This window comes from Orcinus orca, chromosome 12 (genome assembly GCF_937001465.1).
Source record: "Orcinus orca chromosome 12, mOrcOrc1.1, whole genome shotgun sequence".
NCBI classification, from domain to species: Eukaryota; Metazoa; Chordata; class Mammalia; order Artiodactyla; family Delphinidae; genus Orcinus; species Orcinus orca.
In genome coordinates, this window is record NC_064570.1 from 86280673 (window position 1) to 86294826 (window position 14154).

Below are 14154 nucleotides of genomic sequence, written 5' to 3' on the forward strand. Positions count from 1 at the left end.
GAACGTTACTGCCACACTATTTCTATTTATCATCCTTCCATTAAACCATTTTATGTTTCCTTTTCCATCTTTACCTACCACCCTCCCACCATTCCTGCAGAAGTTGGGTGAAGACTCATTCTGAGTTTAGTCATTTGTATAACAGAATGTTCCATGAATATTTTACATATGTGGGAGCTCTCTCCTCTTGGATTACAAGAACATGTTTTGTCACCAACAGGCACCTTAAGCCTTATGTTTGTAAGAAAATATTACACAAACATTATATTTGAACCATTTTTATTCTTAGTTTTTTTAAGATTTTTTTCCTAAAACTAATCAGAGAGAGATATTTGTATCTGAAAAAAAAGTAAACCATCCATAAAAAAGGATCTTGACTATTGCTGTGTTTCAGTTATGCTGAAACTTGGTATAAAAGACTGTAGTACATTGCTGGTTTAATTATGTAATTATACCAGAACTTTTCAGAAGCAGGTGAGTATATATGGCAGGATGAGATACAACGTACCTTGACCATATTTTTCCTGGCCTTGTTTCACAAAGAAGGTGCCTAGCTGTTGGTGACATAGTTCTTGCAGAAAACAGGTAAGAATTTTCTATATCATTAAGTTAGGAAAAACTTCACTAACAATGTATTATTTTTCTGTTTTAAGGTATATTTTAAACAATTGAACTCTACTGTTTCTTGATCAAAATCCAGTCATCAAATCTACTTTCACTTTGGGAATAGAGAAAGAAAGCCAGTCCCCAGGAGTCCCTGAACAAAATATCTGCTTAGAATTTTCCAGCAATACTGAAAGCCCATTTTGCAGCAATTATTTATGACACTTTCATGATAGACTGTAAAACACAATTTCCCAAAATGACTGACAATTTAATTATGCTTGTGAGCCTGGTGGTTCTTCACAGCATGTTTATAAATGGAAGAACAACATGTAAACGGCACTTGACGGAAGAATGGCGTACACAGCCCTCAACATATGTGGTGAATTGGACAGTGACAGAAAACATCTGCCTGGAGTTCTATGGGGATTGCTGGTTTGGAGATGTAAATACTAAAATGAATACTTCTGGCAATCAAGTTGTTCCCCAGATTTGCCCTTTGCAAATTCAATTAGGAGACATCCTTGTAATTTCTTCTGAACCATCTCTTCAATATCCAGAAATAAATGTGATGAATGTTTCTGAAGCATCATTCATTGACTGTCTGCAAAATACTACAACTGAAGATCAGTTACTTTTTGGTTGCAATCTAAAAGGAATGCACACTGTTAATTCTCAGTGGCTGAGTGTTGGGACACATTATTTCATCACAGTAATGCCAAGTGGTCCATCCCTTTGTCAACTGGGACTTCGACTAAATGTAACAGTGAAAGAGCAGTTCTGCCAGGAATATCTGAGTTCGGAGCTTTGCTCTGGGCATGGTACATGTCTTACTGAAATTTGGAGCAAGATATACAGCTGCCATTGCCAGCCTCCATTCTATGGGAAATACTGCCAGGAGCTGGATTCATATTCCTGTAAGCCATATAAAAATAATGGCAGTGGCATTAATAAAAGAGAAAAATGGAATAAGCAAGGATATGAATGTATCTGTCACCCACAAATTTCAGGTAAGATTATTTTTTAAAGTAACATAATTCTATTAAAATAGTAAAATAGACTGAATTCATAAATGGTTAGTTACCAAAAAATAGACTATGTTTTTAAGAATTTGGTAGATTTTTTTAGAATGGGCTAAATTTGGATTCCGGGCATATAAAAATCCTATCAGGCATTCTTTTTTTTTTTTTTTTTTCAGTACGTGGGCCTCTCACTGTTGTGGCCTTTCCCGTTGCAGAGCACAGGCTCTGGACGCACAGGCTCAGCGGCCATGGCTCACGGGCCTAGCCTCTCTGCAGCATTTGGAATCTTCCTGGATCCGGGCATGAACCCGTGTCCCCTGCATCAGCAGACGGACTCTCAACCACTGCACCACCAGGGAAGCCCCAGGCATTCTTTAAAATAAAAATTGTGCTTATTTAAAGAGGATATCTTAAAAACATATATGTTTTATCCTGAAATACCTATTTTTACATCTTTCCCCAAATCCACTCTTAGTGTCTAATTCAAAAAAAAAAAAAAAGATTATCAGAATAATATGTTTTAGTCATTAAATGAAATTCCTAAGGTTATGGTATTTGGGGCAAGCAGTTCTGGGTGATAATGTAGAAATGAAGTGTGGCTCTAAGTCGAGGATAATAAGGACACACATTATTGGGACGAAGGTTTGAAGTTGCTTGGGAGAGTTGGAGAAGAAAGGATGATTGTGAACCCAAAGTAATGTTCTCAATGGTGTTGGTGTGGCACCTATAAAGTAATTGATAAATCAGAAGAACAAGGAGGGAAAGAGAGTGATATAATTATCAACTGTTTTTTTTTTAATTATTAACTGTTTTTTATAAGCTAAATGAGAGGCAATGATGAGAAACGTTTGCAAAGGAAGATATTTGGTGAGTGGATGAAGCAAAAAGAAGGGCAACCTAAAAACAGTGTAAATAAACTAGGTTACCTGAGGCTGAAGTGAGGATTTAAGGGAAATAGACTATTCCTATTTGAAAGTTTACTAAGGAAGTTGGGTCATCAGAGAAAAATGAAGAGGAACTTTGAGAAATGTAGGGAATATTTGACATTTGGGAATGTGTGAAAGAATTTCTTTCAATTACAGTTTCAGAGACCTGGCATGGAGAGTTACAAAGGTAAAAGGAGGATGATCTAACAAAGGGAAATGCCTGGCATTGGCAATGACGGGATGAGAAAACATGCAACAGACTAACAGCACATTTTGGTCAGGAGAGGGGAAGGGGGGTGAGAAGCAGATGTGACTGGAGCCAACTGGGCTCAGTGATATATCTGCAATTTTGTGGGGCGTGCCTTAGGAGGATTCAATAGGGTTGCTCTTCTGTGTGATGGGGAAGACTCCCTTGAAGCTAGATTTGAGGAGACTGTGTGATAAAGTATAATGGAAGAACTCTATAAGCCATTTTAGGCTCCAAAATTCACCTAAGCCAATCATTTAAAACGTAATTTTAGACTCTTTAGGGAAGAAGTACTGAGGCTATTTCAGAAGTTAATCCCAGCATTATCAACTGGGCATCCTCTCTGTATAACTGGGATCAAATTCGCATTTGACCCTACTGGCAGGGGTGATAAAAGTTGTAAGTTAACCTGACTCATAGTATATCAGATAATTAAAATTAAGACAGGTCAGCAAAAATAAATAAATAAAAGCACTCAAATTTCTGATTTAGGGTGAATGGAGAAATAATTTAATCTAGAGCTTCTAAAGTATATGTTTTAACCCGTCCAAAGAATTTTAGAGAATATTTGACCAGAAAATTTCTACCACCTACATAATATTAACTGGCATAGATATAATCATAAATCATGGAATATTATTTCAATGAGTTATCATAATTGCATAGAATGGTTTTATCCCAATGTTTATTTCTTTGTTTATTAGAAACACAGCAGTTGATAATGTAAATAATCAAATTTTAAACTCTATAAAAGTATCTAACATTATTTATTTTTTAAGACATTGAGCACATACCATGACACCACTCTAATTATGCACAATTACTTCAATTTTAAACCTTAAAAGATACAGAAATATGTAGGATTACCAAGAAACTGAGAATGTTCACTGTACTAGTTTGTTAGTGCTGCCATAACAAAGAACAACAGTGTGAGTGGCTTCAACATTAGAAGTTTATTTTCTCAAAGTTCTAGAGATTAAGTGTCCCAATCAAGGTGTCAGGAGGAGTGGTTTCTCTAAGGCCTCTCTCCTTGGTCCATGGTCAGCCATTTCTCTCTGTGTTTTCACATCCCTTTTCTCTGTAGTGCCTGTGCATCCTCTCCTTATAAGGACATAAGTCATTTTTGATTAGGACCCAAACTAGTGACCTCATTTAACATCTATTACCTCTTTAAAGACCCTGTCTCCAAGTAAGTCACACTATGAGGTTATGGGGGTTAGGATTTCAACACAAGAATTTTTTTTGTGGGGGTGGTCACAATTTAGCTATTACATCCACTAGGACTGAAAGAGAATATGACCTATTGAACATACCACTGATACTTTAGCTTTTGCGTATGGAAATATTTTGGGACACAATTACTTATTGTAATTACTTATTACTTATATTTTCATTGTGTTGGGGATTGTTTGGAGGTAAGTGAAGGAAGAAGAGTTCTGCATTAGTGAGGTAGAGATGTCAGTGTATAAAGAATTTCAAAAGCATCAACTGGTGAAAACTGCTCACAAATTAAATTAAGAATTCAATTAGAATGGGGGAAGTGGCAGGCTTATTACCAAATCATGTGCAACTGTTTTGTAGTGACATTTGTCCATGTGTCATGCCCTGGAATTTTGTTAGCACATTCCTCTAAGAAGGATATTATGAGATGATCAACTACATAGAAATATATGCGATGCAAGGTTGTGTTTTTTTGTGTAGTAAGACCATGATAGCTTGTACAAGTGGGATTTGGAAAACTTGATATAGTAGCAAAGAAAGTGTAGAATTTAGAAGCTTGTGCATGGCTTCTGAGAATCCAAGCAGTCTTCCCTCTTTTCTTCCAAATATTTTTAGATTAGATTAGATTAGATATGAATTGATTTGATTTGATTTTACTGTGGAGAGAATGATTAATACGAGGAATTAATACGAGGTTTACCCTCAAACAAAATTTTAAGTGTATAATATATTATTGTTGACAAAAGGTGCAATGTTGCACAACAGGTCTGTAGATCTTACTTTTCTTGCTTGACTGAAACTTTATGCCCTGGTTCCTCTTCAGATGGTATAATACTTTCACATTTTCCTTGTTTGAATCATTACCTTGGCTAGGTAGTAGGGCTAAGATACAATATATCATACATTTGAATGTGTCACTTTGTATATTACCACAGCAATGCTCCAGCATATGTTGAAGAATTAATACTTACATATATTAATATTATCTACATGATTAACACATTCAAATTATCATAAAAAATTAACTAGAGCTCAAATATCACCAATCAGAAAAATATTTTAATATTATATTATGCAGTGAAAGGATGGAAAAACTGATGTCAAATTTATTAAAATTAAGTTTTGTTTCCATTTAAATCCATCATCATGAAGCACTATGTCTTAGAATTACACTATTCAAAATTTTTCTATTATTCATTATTAAAAATTTGGGAAAAATCTATGACTTTAATTAACTATATAAATATAATATACATATTTTAATCTAGTTGAAACATTAATTTTATTTTATTTTTATAGGCATAAATTGTTCAGAAATAATTGGGCAGTGTCAACCACATATCTGTTTCCATAGGAACTGCAGAAATATTACTGCAAATAGTTTCATTTGTGATTGTGAGGAACCATTTTCAGGTAAAAATACACATATATGTATGTATGCATACATACACACAAATAATTTTAATTTTGTCATTTATTTCAAATTAGACTTGAAATGTTTCATTTATTACTGAAAAATACAAGTTTAGTGGTTCTATACTCTGAGTTTTTTGAAGAATAAATTTAAGAGATCAATTTGTTTAACAATTAAATGATTATTCTGCTAAATATTGATATTTCATAATATATGAAGAGTTTAGCCATCAATTGAACAGTTTTTTTTGTTTGTTTTTTTACTATGATAAAATATATTTTTTTCTTAGGTACTAAAATATGTTTACAAAGAGTGTATATTTTGCCCGTAATTTGCAAAATTATATCTGTATTATTTCCTTATGTAACAGGTCAGTACAGACAAATCCCCTTTCATGAAGCATAAAAATGTTTTATTCCTTCTCAAATAAACTTAAAGATGTCAATAAAATCACTGTTTAAACCAATAGTTTCTTAACTTTTGATTAAATATTTAACAATGAAACTGTGTTTAAACCACTCTGATCTCATCTTTTTTTTTTTTTTTTTTTCGGTACGCGGGCCTCTCACTGTTGTGGCCTCTCCCGTTGCGGAGCACAGGCTCCGGACGCACAGGCTCAGCGGCCATGGCTCACGGACCCAGCCGCTCCGCGGCATGTGGGATCTTCCTGGACCGGGGCACGAACCCGTGTCCCCTGCATGGGCAGGCAGACTCTCAACCAGTACGCCACCAGGGAAGCCCTGATCTCATCTTTGAACCCTTCCACAGTTTCCCATTTTCTGGGAAATATAACTCACCATCAGTGTATTTGTCTCTCTTCAAAATGTCTTTGGGTAGTGGTGTTTCCGGCCACAATTAGGTACCTAAAGACTCCTTTCATGGGAGTGAAACAAAAGTTAAGTGTCTCCCAAACTGCAGAAAGTGATAACTCCCAGTGTTTCTTTTGCAGATCCTTCCATGTAACCTAGTTGAGAGAGATTTGAGAGTCTGGTAGAATGTATCAGCCACTGCCAATGGTAGGAGGGATTGGTAGCAGTGCAGGTGGTAAGAACTCCAACAACTGTCTTCAAAGAAATGTTTTCAGGGCTTTTCCCTTCAGGTCATTTATTTCCTGAGGTAGGTTATGAGTTGTTAGGTGTTTTATAATAGCTTACCATATCCTGCAGGTGTATGAAGAATATATAATTTATCTCCCAAACCATGGCATTTTTGAACAAAAGAGGTAGCTAAAAGGAGTTACAAATACATAATATTTGAAATATTTATTTATTCTTTGGCAAATTGGTTTCATTAAATAGGCAGACAAATAATGTAGCTCTGTTCAAAAAATTAATTTCTAAAATTTCTTCCAAAGACAATAATTGTAACTTGGTCTCTGTAAATCAAAAGGACATTTTAAAACATACTTTATATTGATTATCTGAAACATTACAAAATAATACAAGCAGAAACTATATTTACACTTATTTTTCTGCAGAATGAGTATTTTTTCAATATTGTCTTATAATTATAAATTTTTATAAAGCTATCTATACCCTCTTCAAAGTTGCATTTATGATTATTAAATTTGAAGTCATTTAATGCCTTCAGTTTACTCTTCTCCTAACTGTGCCATCTTGAGAACATTTTCACCGAACATATTTTGAGGTTCTTGCTAACCTCAAAGGAAAATCTGCTAAATGTTAAGTATTCCCAATTATATTTTTTGTATAAAATACATCAATAAAGTATGTCCATAGGAGCTATATTTTATTCTATTCAAAATTATTTTTTGACAAACATTTTCAAAGAGAATCCTCATGAAATAAATGGTCTCTATGTATGATTCCTTTGAATGTTTGGCAAAATTTAGGTGCTTCAATTTATTTCCACTATATCCTAGCACAAAAAAATAATCTGTGAAATATAGGATTTTTGTCAAATGTTGTTCCCCATAAGTCCAGCTATTCCAAAGCCTAGTTATAACATTTATGATCTCGAGCACTTCTGAATTCATTGAGCTTAAGTTTTTCATTGTATTGTGTAAGAATAAGCTTTAATGTCTTTTTAAAAATAAGTACATTTCACTAAAACTTTCAAACACCAGTCTTTTGTTCTTGATTTATTGTTTTTTTGGTTAAATGTTTGTAACTGATTTTGAATGGGATGCAACCAAAACTTACAATATTTTCACTAAAATGCCAAAACCTCCCTGAAATACTGGATTTATTTTCAAAGTCATTCTTCACAAGTTTAAACATTTCTAAAATTTACATGATAATGGACAGCAGCAAAAGAAAGCACATTTTGCTATGTTACATTATTTTCAATATCAGCTTTATTCCAAAAATTTTAGTCTGTTGTCCTGTGAATATTTTAAATTATTTGTAAATTTTGCAACTATAGATTCTATTCCACTTGTGTGAGCATCAAAACTGATTTGCTTTAAAACTATGAATTATGTATGAACCACAATAAACTCCAAGTACATTTTTTTCCATCCTTTTCTCAACTCGATCAAACAATGTATATATCATTATAAGCTTAACAAAATTTATACTTATAATTTTAGCACAAGAGCTCATAACTTTATCTTCGAACATTTTTAGCGAATTTTCAATAGCATTCCTAATATTGTCAGATACCTTGCCTTCAACAGAACAAAACTATTATTGAAATAAACTGATTATGTATTTGAAACCTCTGACTTTACTAGTATAGACTGGTATCTTTTATCTTTGTGTCAATTTATTCTGCTAACTGAGCCAACACATTTATAACAATCGCTTTACTTTTAGTATGTACAGAGAAACTGGCAATAGAAAATTAGGAAAATAATTTTGCTATAGTTGTGTGATCTAAGTGAAAATACATGCTTCACAGAGTGATATGTAAAAATACCTTCTTTATCTGAACTTAACTCATCAATGTGAGGGAGTCTTTTAAAATAATTACTAACATTTAAATAGATCCTGATGGTTTTTGAACTAAAACGTGTCTTCTGGTTTCATGTAGTCAGTGATGTCAACATACTCAGCAGTGGATCATTAAAGTGACATAGTTTAGGAGTAAACTCCATATTCATTACCAACTTTCTAGGGAAACAAATCTGAAACATACTTTTTATTAAAAAAATAATTTTTGATATCATTTCATTTAAAGTATTTATTGTAAAATAAGAAATAAATATCAGAAAACAATAAAATACAGTAGTTGTATATTTATACCAGAAGATTGCAAACTTTTTCCTGAAAAGGGTCAGATAGTAAATATTTTATACTTTCTGAGCCATATGGTATCTGTCAAGGTAACTCAACTCTGCTATTGAGTTAGTAGTGTGAAAGCATCCATAGACATACATAAATGAATGAATTCTCTTATGTTTCAATAAAACTTTATTTACAAAATCAGGTGGAAGGTCATATTTGGCTCATAGTTGTAATTTACTAACCCCTGATTTATACCATAGAACAAACGATCAACTCTATAGCAAAGACATATAGACTCTCTACAAACTCCATGACAGGAATGTTTGTCCTCAGCTTGTCTCTCATATAAAACATAGACACAATCCATAATTTCCTGTGGTCTCTCTGACCCAGCTTACTTGCAGTGAGCAGTTTTAGATCTTTCTCCTCCAAGCTAAGAAGGAGGCGACTATTTGTGGCAGCTTGGTTTTCAAAATCCACAAGCGGCCCTATATGAGAGATATAATACCCTTTGTATCTGAAAAAGACTGAGAAAAGAGAGGTAGTTATCACTGGTTAACTTGCAAGTTTGTCCTCATGTTCAAATAAAATACTGCTTATGTATCCTAGAAAAGACGATGGCTGAATCTAAAGTACAAAGTAGAGATATATCAAACCCATTTGCTTACTTTAATGCAACTGTGAATATTATTTGGTTAGAAAATGCAGGACAAATGGTCATTTGATAATTGGGGAGAATTTATATCTCAGAAATAGTGTCCCACACTCCATGAGCATAAACTTGTGTTATTGTGGAAAAAATAGGATGATGACTTTATTAGAAGACCTAGTAACGATAATAGATTGAGATTTTTTTTTTGGTATGTATTGTATTATTCTGTGACTTAAAGCCTTAGCCAAAAATGTGCAGGAAGTATCACATTTTTAAAACATAAAATATGTATGTAGACATGCATGTACGTATGTATGTAGGTATCTATCAAACATCTATCTATGTATCTATCCTTCTATATATGCAATTATCTTATATATATACTTTCTAATTAATTTCTTCAAAAACATTTAGGAACTAATATATGTATAATCTTTTTGCTCAGTGTGATGATCTGTGCATATTACTACATATTATCTGATATGTGAAGCAGGATTCACAAATAAATTGAGACTATAGTTTTCTAAAGAATCATATTAAAGGTCATAAACTTGGTATTTCCAATGTCTTATTAATCAGTTATTATTACATAAATTAGCTTTTATGTTAAAGTCCCACTGCTCTTGAGTTTCACTCCAGACTGGGAATTTTGGAACTCATGTCTTTCGGAAATGTATAGCTATCATGCTAGAAGCAGTTTAATAATCTATATCTAATGCAAATTTAAATCAAGATGGCAAAGAAATAATGTGGAATACATCAATCATATTTTAAAACTAGTGATACTTTAGGAAAAACAGATTCCTGATTTTTAAGACACCTCAAATACTGTGTTAAAATATACACTACCAAATGTTAAAGACCTAAATGTAAGGCCAGAAACTATCAAACTCTTAGAGGAAAACATAGGCAGAACACTCTGTGACATAAATCACAGCAAGATCCTTTGTGACCCACCTCCTAGAGAAATGGAAATAAAAACAAAAATAAACAAATGGGACCTAATGAAACTTCAAAGCTTTTGCACAGCAAAGGAAACCATAAACAAGGCCAAAAGACAACCCTCAGAATGGGAGAAAATATTTGCAAATGAAGCAACTGACAAAGGATTAATCTCCAAAATTTACAAGCAGCTCACGCAGCTCAATAACAAAAAACCAAACAACCCAATCCAAAAATGGGCAGAAGACCTAAATAAACACTTCGCCAAAGAAGATATACAGATTGCCAACAAACGTATGAAAGAATGCTCAACATCATTAATCATTAGAGAAATGCAAATCAAGACTACAATGAAATATCATCTCACACAGGTCAGAATGGCTATCATCAAAAATTCTACAGACAGGGCTTCCCTGGTGGCGCAGTGGTTGAGAGTCCACCTGCTGATGCAGGGGACACGGGTTCATGTTCCAGTCCGGGAAGATCCCACAGGCCACGGAGCAGCTAGGCCTGTGAGCCACAGCCACTGAGCCTGCACGTCCGGAGCCTGTGCTCTGCAATGGGAGAAGCCACGACAGTGAGAGACCCGCGTACCACAAAAAAAAAAAAAAAAAAAAATCTACAGACAATAAATGTTGGAGAAGGTGTGAAGAAAAGGGAACCCACTTGCACTGTTGGGGGGAATGTAAATTGATACAACCACTATGGAGAACAGTATGGAGGTTCCTTAAAAAACTAAAAATAGAACTACCATACGACCCAGCAATCCCACTACTGGGCATATACCCTGAGAAAACCATAATTCAAAAAGAGTCATGTACCAATATGTTCATTGCAGCTCTATTTACAATAGCCAGGACATGGAAGCAACCTAAGTGTCCATCAACAGATGAATGGATAAAGAAGATGTGGCACATATATACAATAGAATATTATTCAGCCATAAAAAGAAACAAAATTGAGTTATTTGTAGTGAGGTGGATGGACCTAGAGTCTGTCATACAGAGTGAAGTAAGTCAGAAAGAGAAAAACAAATATCATATGCTAACACATATATATGGAATCTAAGGAAAAAAAAAAAAGGTCATGAAGAACCTAGGGTTAAGAAGGGAATAAAGACACATACCTACTAGTGAATGGACTTGAGAATATGTGGAGGGGGAAGGGTAACATGTGACAAGGTGAGAGAGTGGCATGGACATATATACACTACCAAACATAAAATAGATAGCTAGTGGGAAGCAGCAGCCATATAGCACATGGAGATCATCTCGGTGCTTAATGACCACCTAGTGGTGTGGGATAGGGAGGGTGGGAGGGAGGGAGATGCAAGAGGGAAGAGATATGGGAACAAATGTCTATGTATAACTGATTCACTTTGTTATAAAGCAGAAAGTAACACACCATTGTAAAGCAATTATACTCAATAAAGATGTTAAAACAAAAAACAAAAAACAGAAAACAAAACAAACAAAAAACAAAACCTGGAAAAAGAAACACAAAATACCGATAGCTAGTGGGAAGCAGCCACATAGCATAGGGGGATGAGCTCGGTGCTTTGTGACCATGTACAGGGGTGGGATAGGGAGGGTGGGAGAGAGGGAGTCGCAAGAGGGAAGAGATATGGGGATATAGGTATATGTATAGCTGTTTAACTTTATTGTAAAGCAGAAACTAACACACCATTGTAAAGCAATTATACTCCAATAAAGATGTTAAAAAAAAAATAATTAACCATGAGGTAAAACTACAATCACAAACCTTGTAAAAGTAAAATTAAGGAGTAAAGATCTATTCTAAAACTGTATGAAAATGTATTCTTCATTGTAATTCCAAACTTGAAAATGTTATACAAGATTTATGTATCTATTATAAAATGATCTCTAATTTTATAACTTCATAAGGTTTATTGCAAAAAGACTTTCATGTATTTTTGGAGCAATCCAAGGAACTATTAAAATTCTCCTGGTCGGTTCCATATTTTCAAATATGATTTTGATATAGTAACAAGTGATTGTCAGAAAATAAGCTCACAGTCTTAGTTTAAGGCTAAGTTACAGCTGCAAGATAATAATTTTAGTTTCAGGATTCAAGATCGTTTATTTGCAAGGCATGCTGTGATCTCTATACCCAAGGTGAATGATTTTTGGAAAACATTGCATTGCATTGGAGGAATAAGTATTTTTCAGGATGTGATAACCCCCGGTATCATTCTGACTGATAAGAGGTCTAATCTGATGAGTGAAGATTACTGTAAGACATTTCATTAGCAGTTTAAAGCAGAAAGAAGGCAGAAAATCTTTCAAGGTAAAGTAAATTTCCCCATTTTCAAAATCCCTAGCAGTGGGTAGAATTTATGGAGAATAGTATTTTGTCCATGGATAGGAAAGCTAGCAGGAGCTAAATCAGATATAACTATTTTTTCATTTTTAATAATTGAACTTTAATCCTATTTGAAACTCAGTTCTGGTAGAGGCTAGAAAACTGATCTCAGTCCACTCTCCACTCCACCCTAACTCTAACCCCCTGACAGGTAGAGAACTGACCTAGTCCTGCTCTCATAAGTGTAATTTGTTAAGTATTGTGGATAATTAATCATGTCACATGAGCCAATAGGCACACTACATGTACAATCAACTCTATGGCTTCCCATTCATACAACTTAGAGTTAAAATTATGGCAAATAGTTACACAAGCTACACACTTAGTGATGCACATAATGTTCTTAGGTGTTGACTAGGAAGGCTGTTATGTACTTTGGATTGTTATTTACATCATAACACCTTACTTTTGTTGTATTTTTCTTCTTGATTCTCTGGTCACTGCAATCACTATCAGCACTGATAGTGACCCATACTTCTAAGCACAGCATAATCAACAGTAACATAACACTAGAAAAGCAAAGGCTCTCTATCCAATTACTAACAGGAAGGATTTCCTTTGCTACCCTACTCCAGCCTGATGGACTGAAGCTTCCTTTGTGCCTTCTGTATTTTTGTGTGTCCTTCCATTGTGATAAATTCTCCTTTGACTGACTGGCAAAGCAATGCATCCAACTGCTCCCCATCCCACTGTAAGTTGTCTCAAGACAATTTGTGTGCTAAGTATCTGGTATATCTTATTCATTTAATAAGTTGCAATTATTGATAACTATGAGATCTCAGGATGATCATTATTATTTTTTATATCTTGTGTATGAATGAGAGTATAAATTGATTACAAACAAAAAGTCTTGAATGCTCAATAAAACATATAATTTAGCTAAATTAATGAAACATATATGTTGTGCCAATTTGAATGCCCTCTCATTATTATTCAATAAATAGAACATTTATTAACTACTATTTATTATGTGCCATTTTTTGTCTTTTTTTTATGTGTCTTTCTTTTTATCAGAAAACAAGTCCATGAAATAATCTCATCTCTATTTTACTTTTTGAGGAAATGTTGGAAATAGAGTCAAAATTTGGATTATTTTACTGTAGTGATATTGATCTTAAACCAATGTTATGCTGTATCACTAGTTTATTCAGTGAAAAGATAATTAAATAATAATGGTGCAGTGTCAGTGTAATTTGTGTAGTATCCTATAGACCTTGAGAACGAATATGGCTTACTCATTTTGTCATCTTTGTCTCTCTTTATTGATGTGTAGAAAAATTTTATATATCCTGATAGAAGTAATTAGTATATGGGTATTACAAATACTTTCAGCCTGTGGCTTGTCTTTTCATCTTTTAATCCATATATTTTGATGAGCAGATGTTTTATAAGTCGATGAAGTCCAATTTATATATTTTTTTATTTTTATGTTAAGTGGGTGTTATGTTTCTTTAGGAAAAATTTGCATATCCCAAAGACATAAAGATATTCTCTTATGTTTCTCCTAGAAGATTTACAGTTTTAGCCTCTCTGTTTAGGTTGATGATTTATTCAAAG

The 14154-nt window shown here is 33.8% G+C and overlaps 1 protein-coding gene across 2 annotated transcripts in view; it reads left to right on the forward strand.

The window, feature by feature from the left end:
• Positions 1-862: 862 nt before the first annotated feature.
• EYS (eyes shut homolog) overlaps positions 863-14154 on the forward strand; it is a 1673869-nt gene continuing 1660577 nt past the window's right edge. For both annotated transcript variants that reach the window (XM_049695235.1, XM_004282511.3), the window contains exons 1-2: positions 863-1613; positions 5319-5432. In XM_049695235.1, the coding sequence (XP_049551192.1) occupies positions 863-1613; positions 5319-5432 (865 nt within the window). The remainder of the gene's footprint in view (positions 1614-5318; positions 5433-14154) is intronic.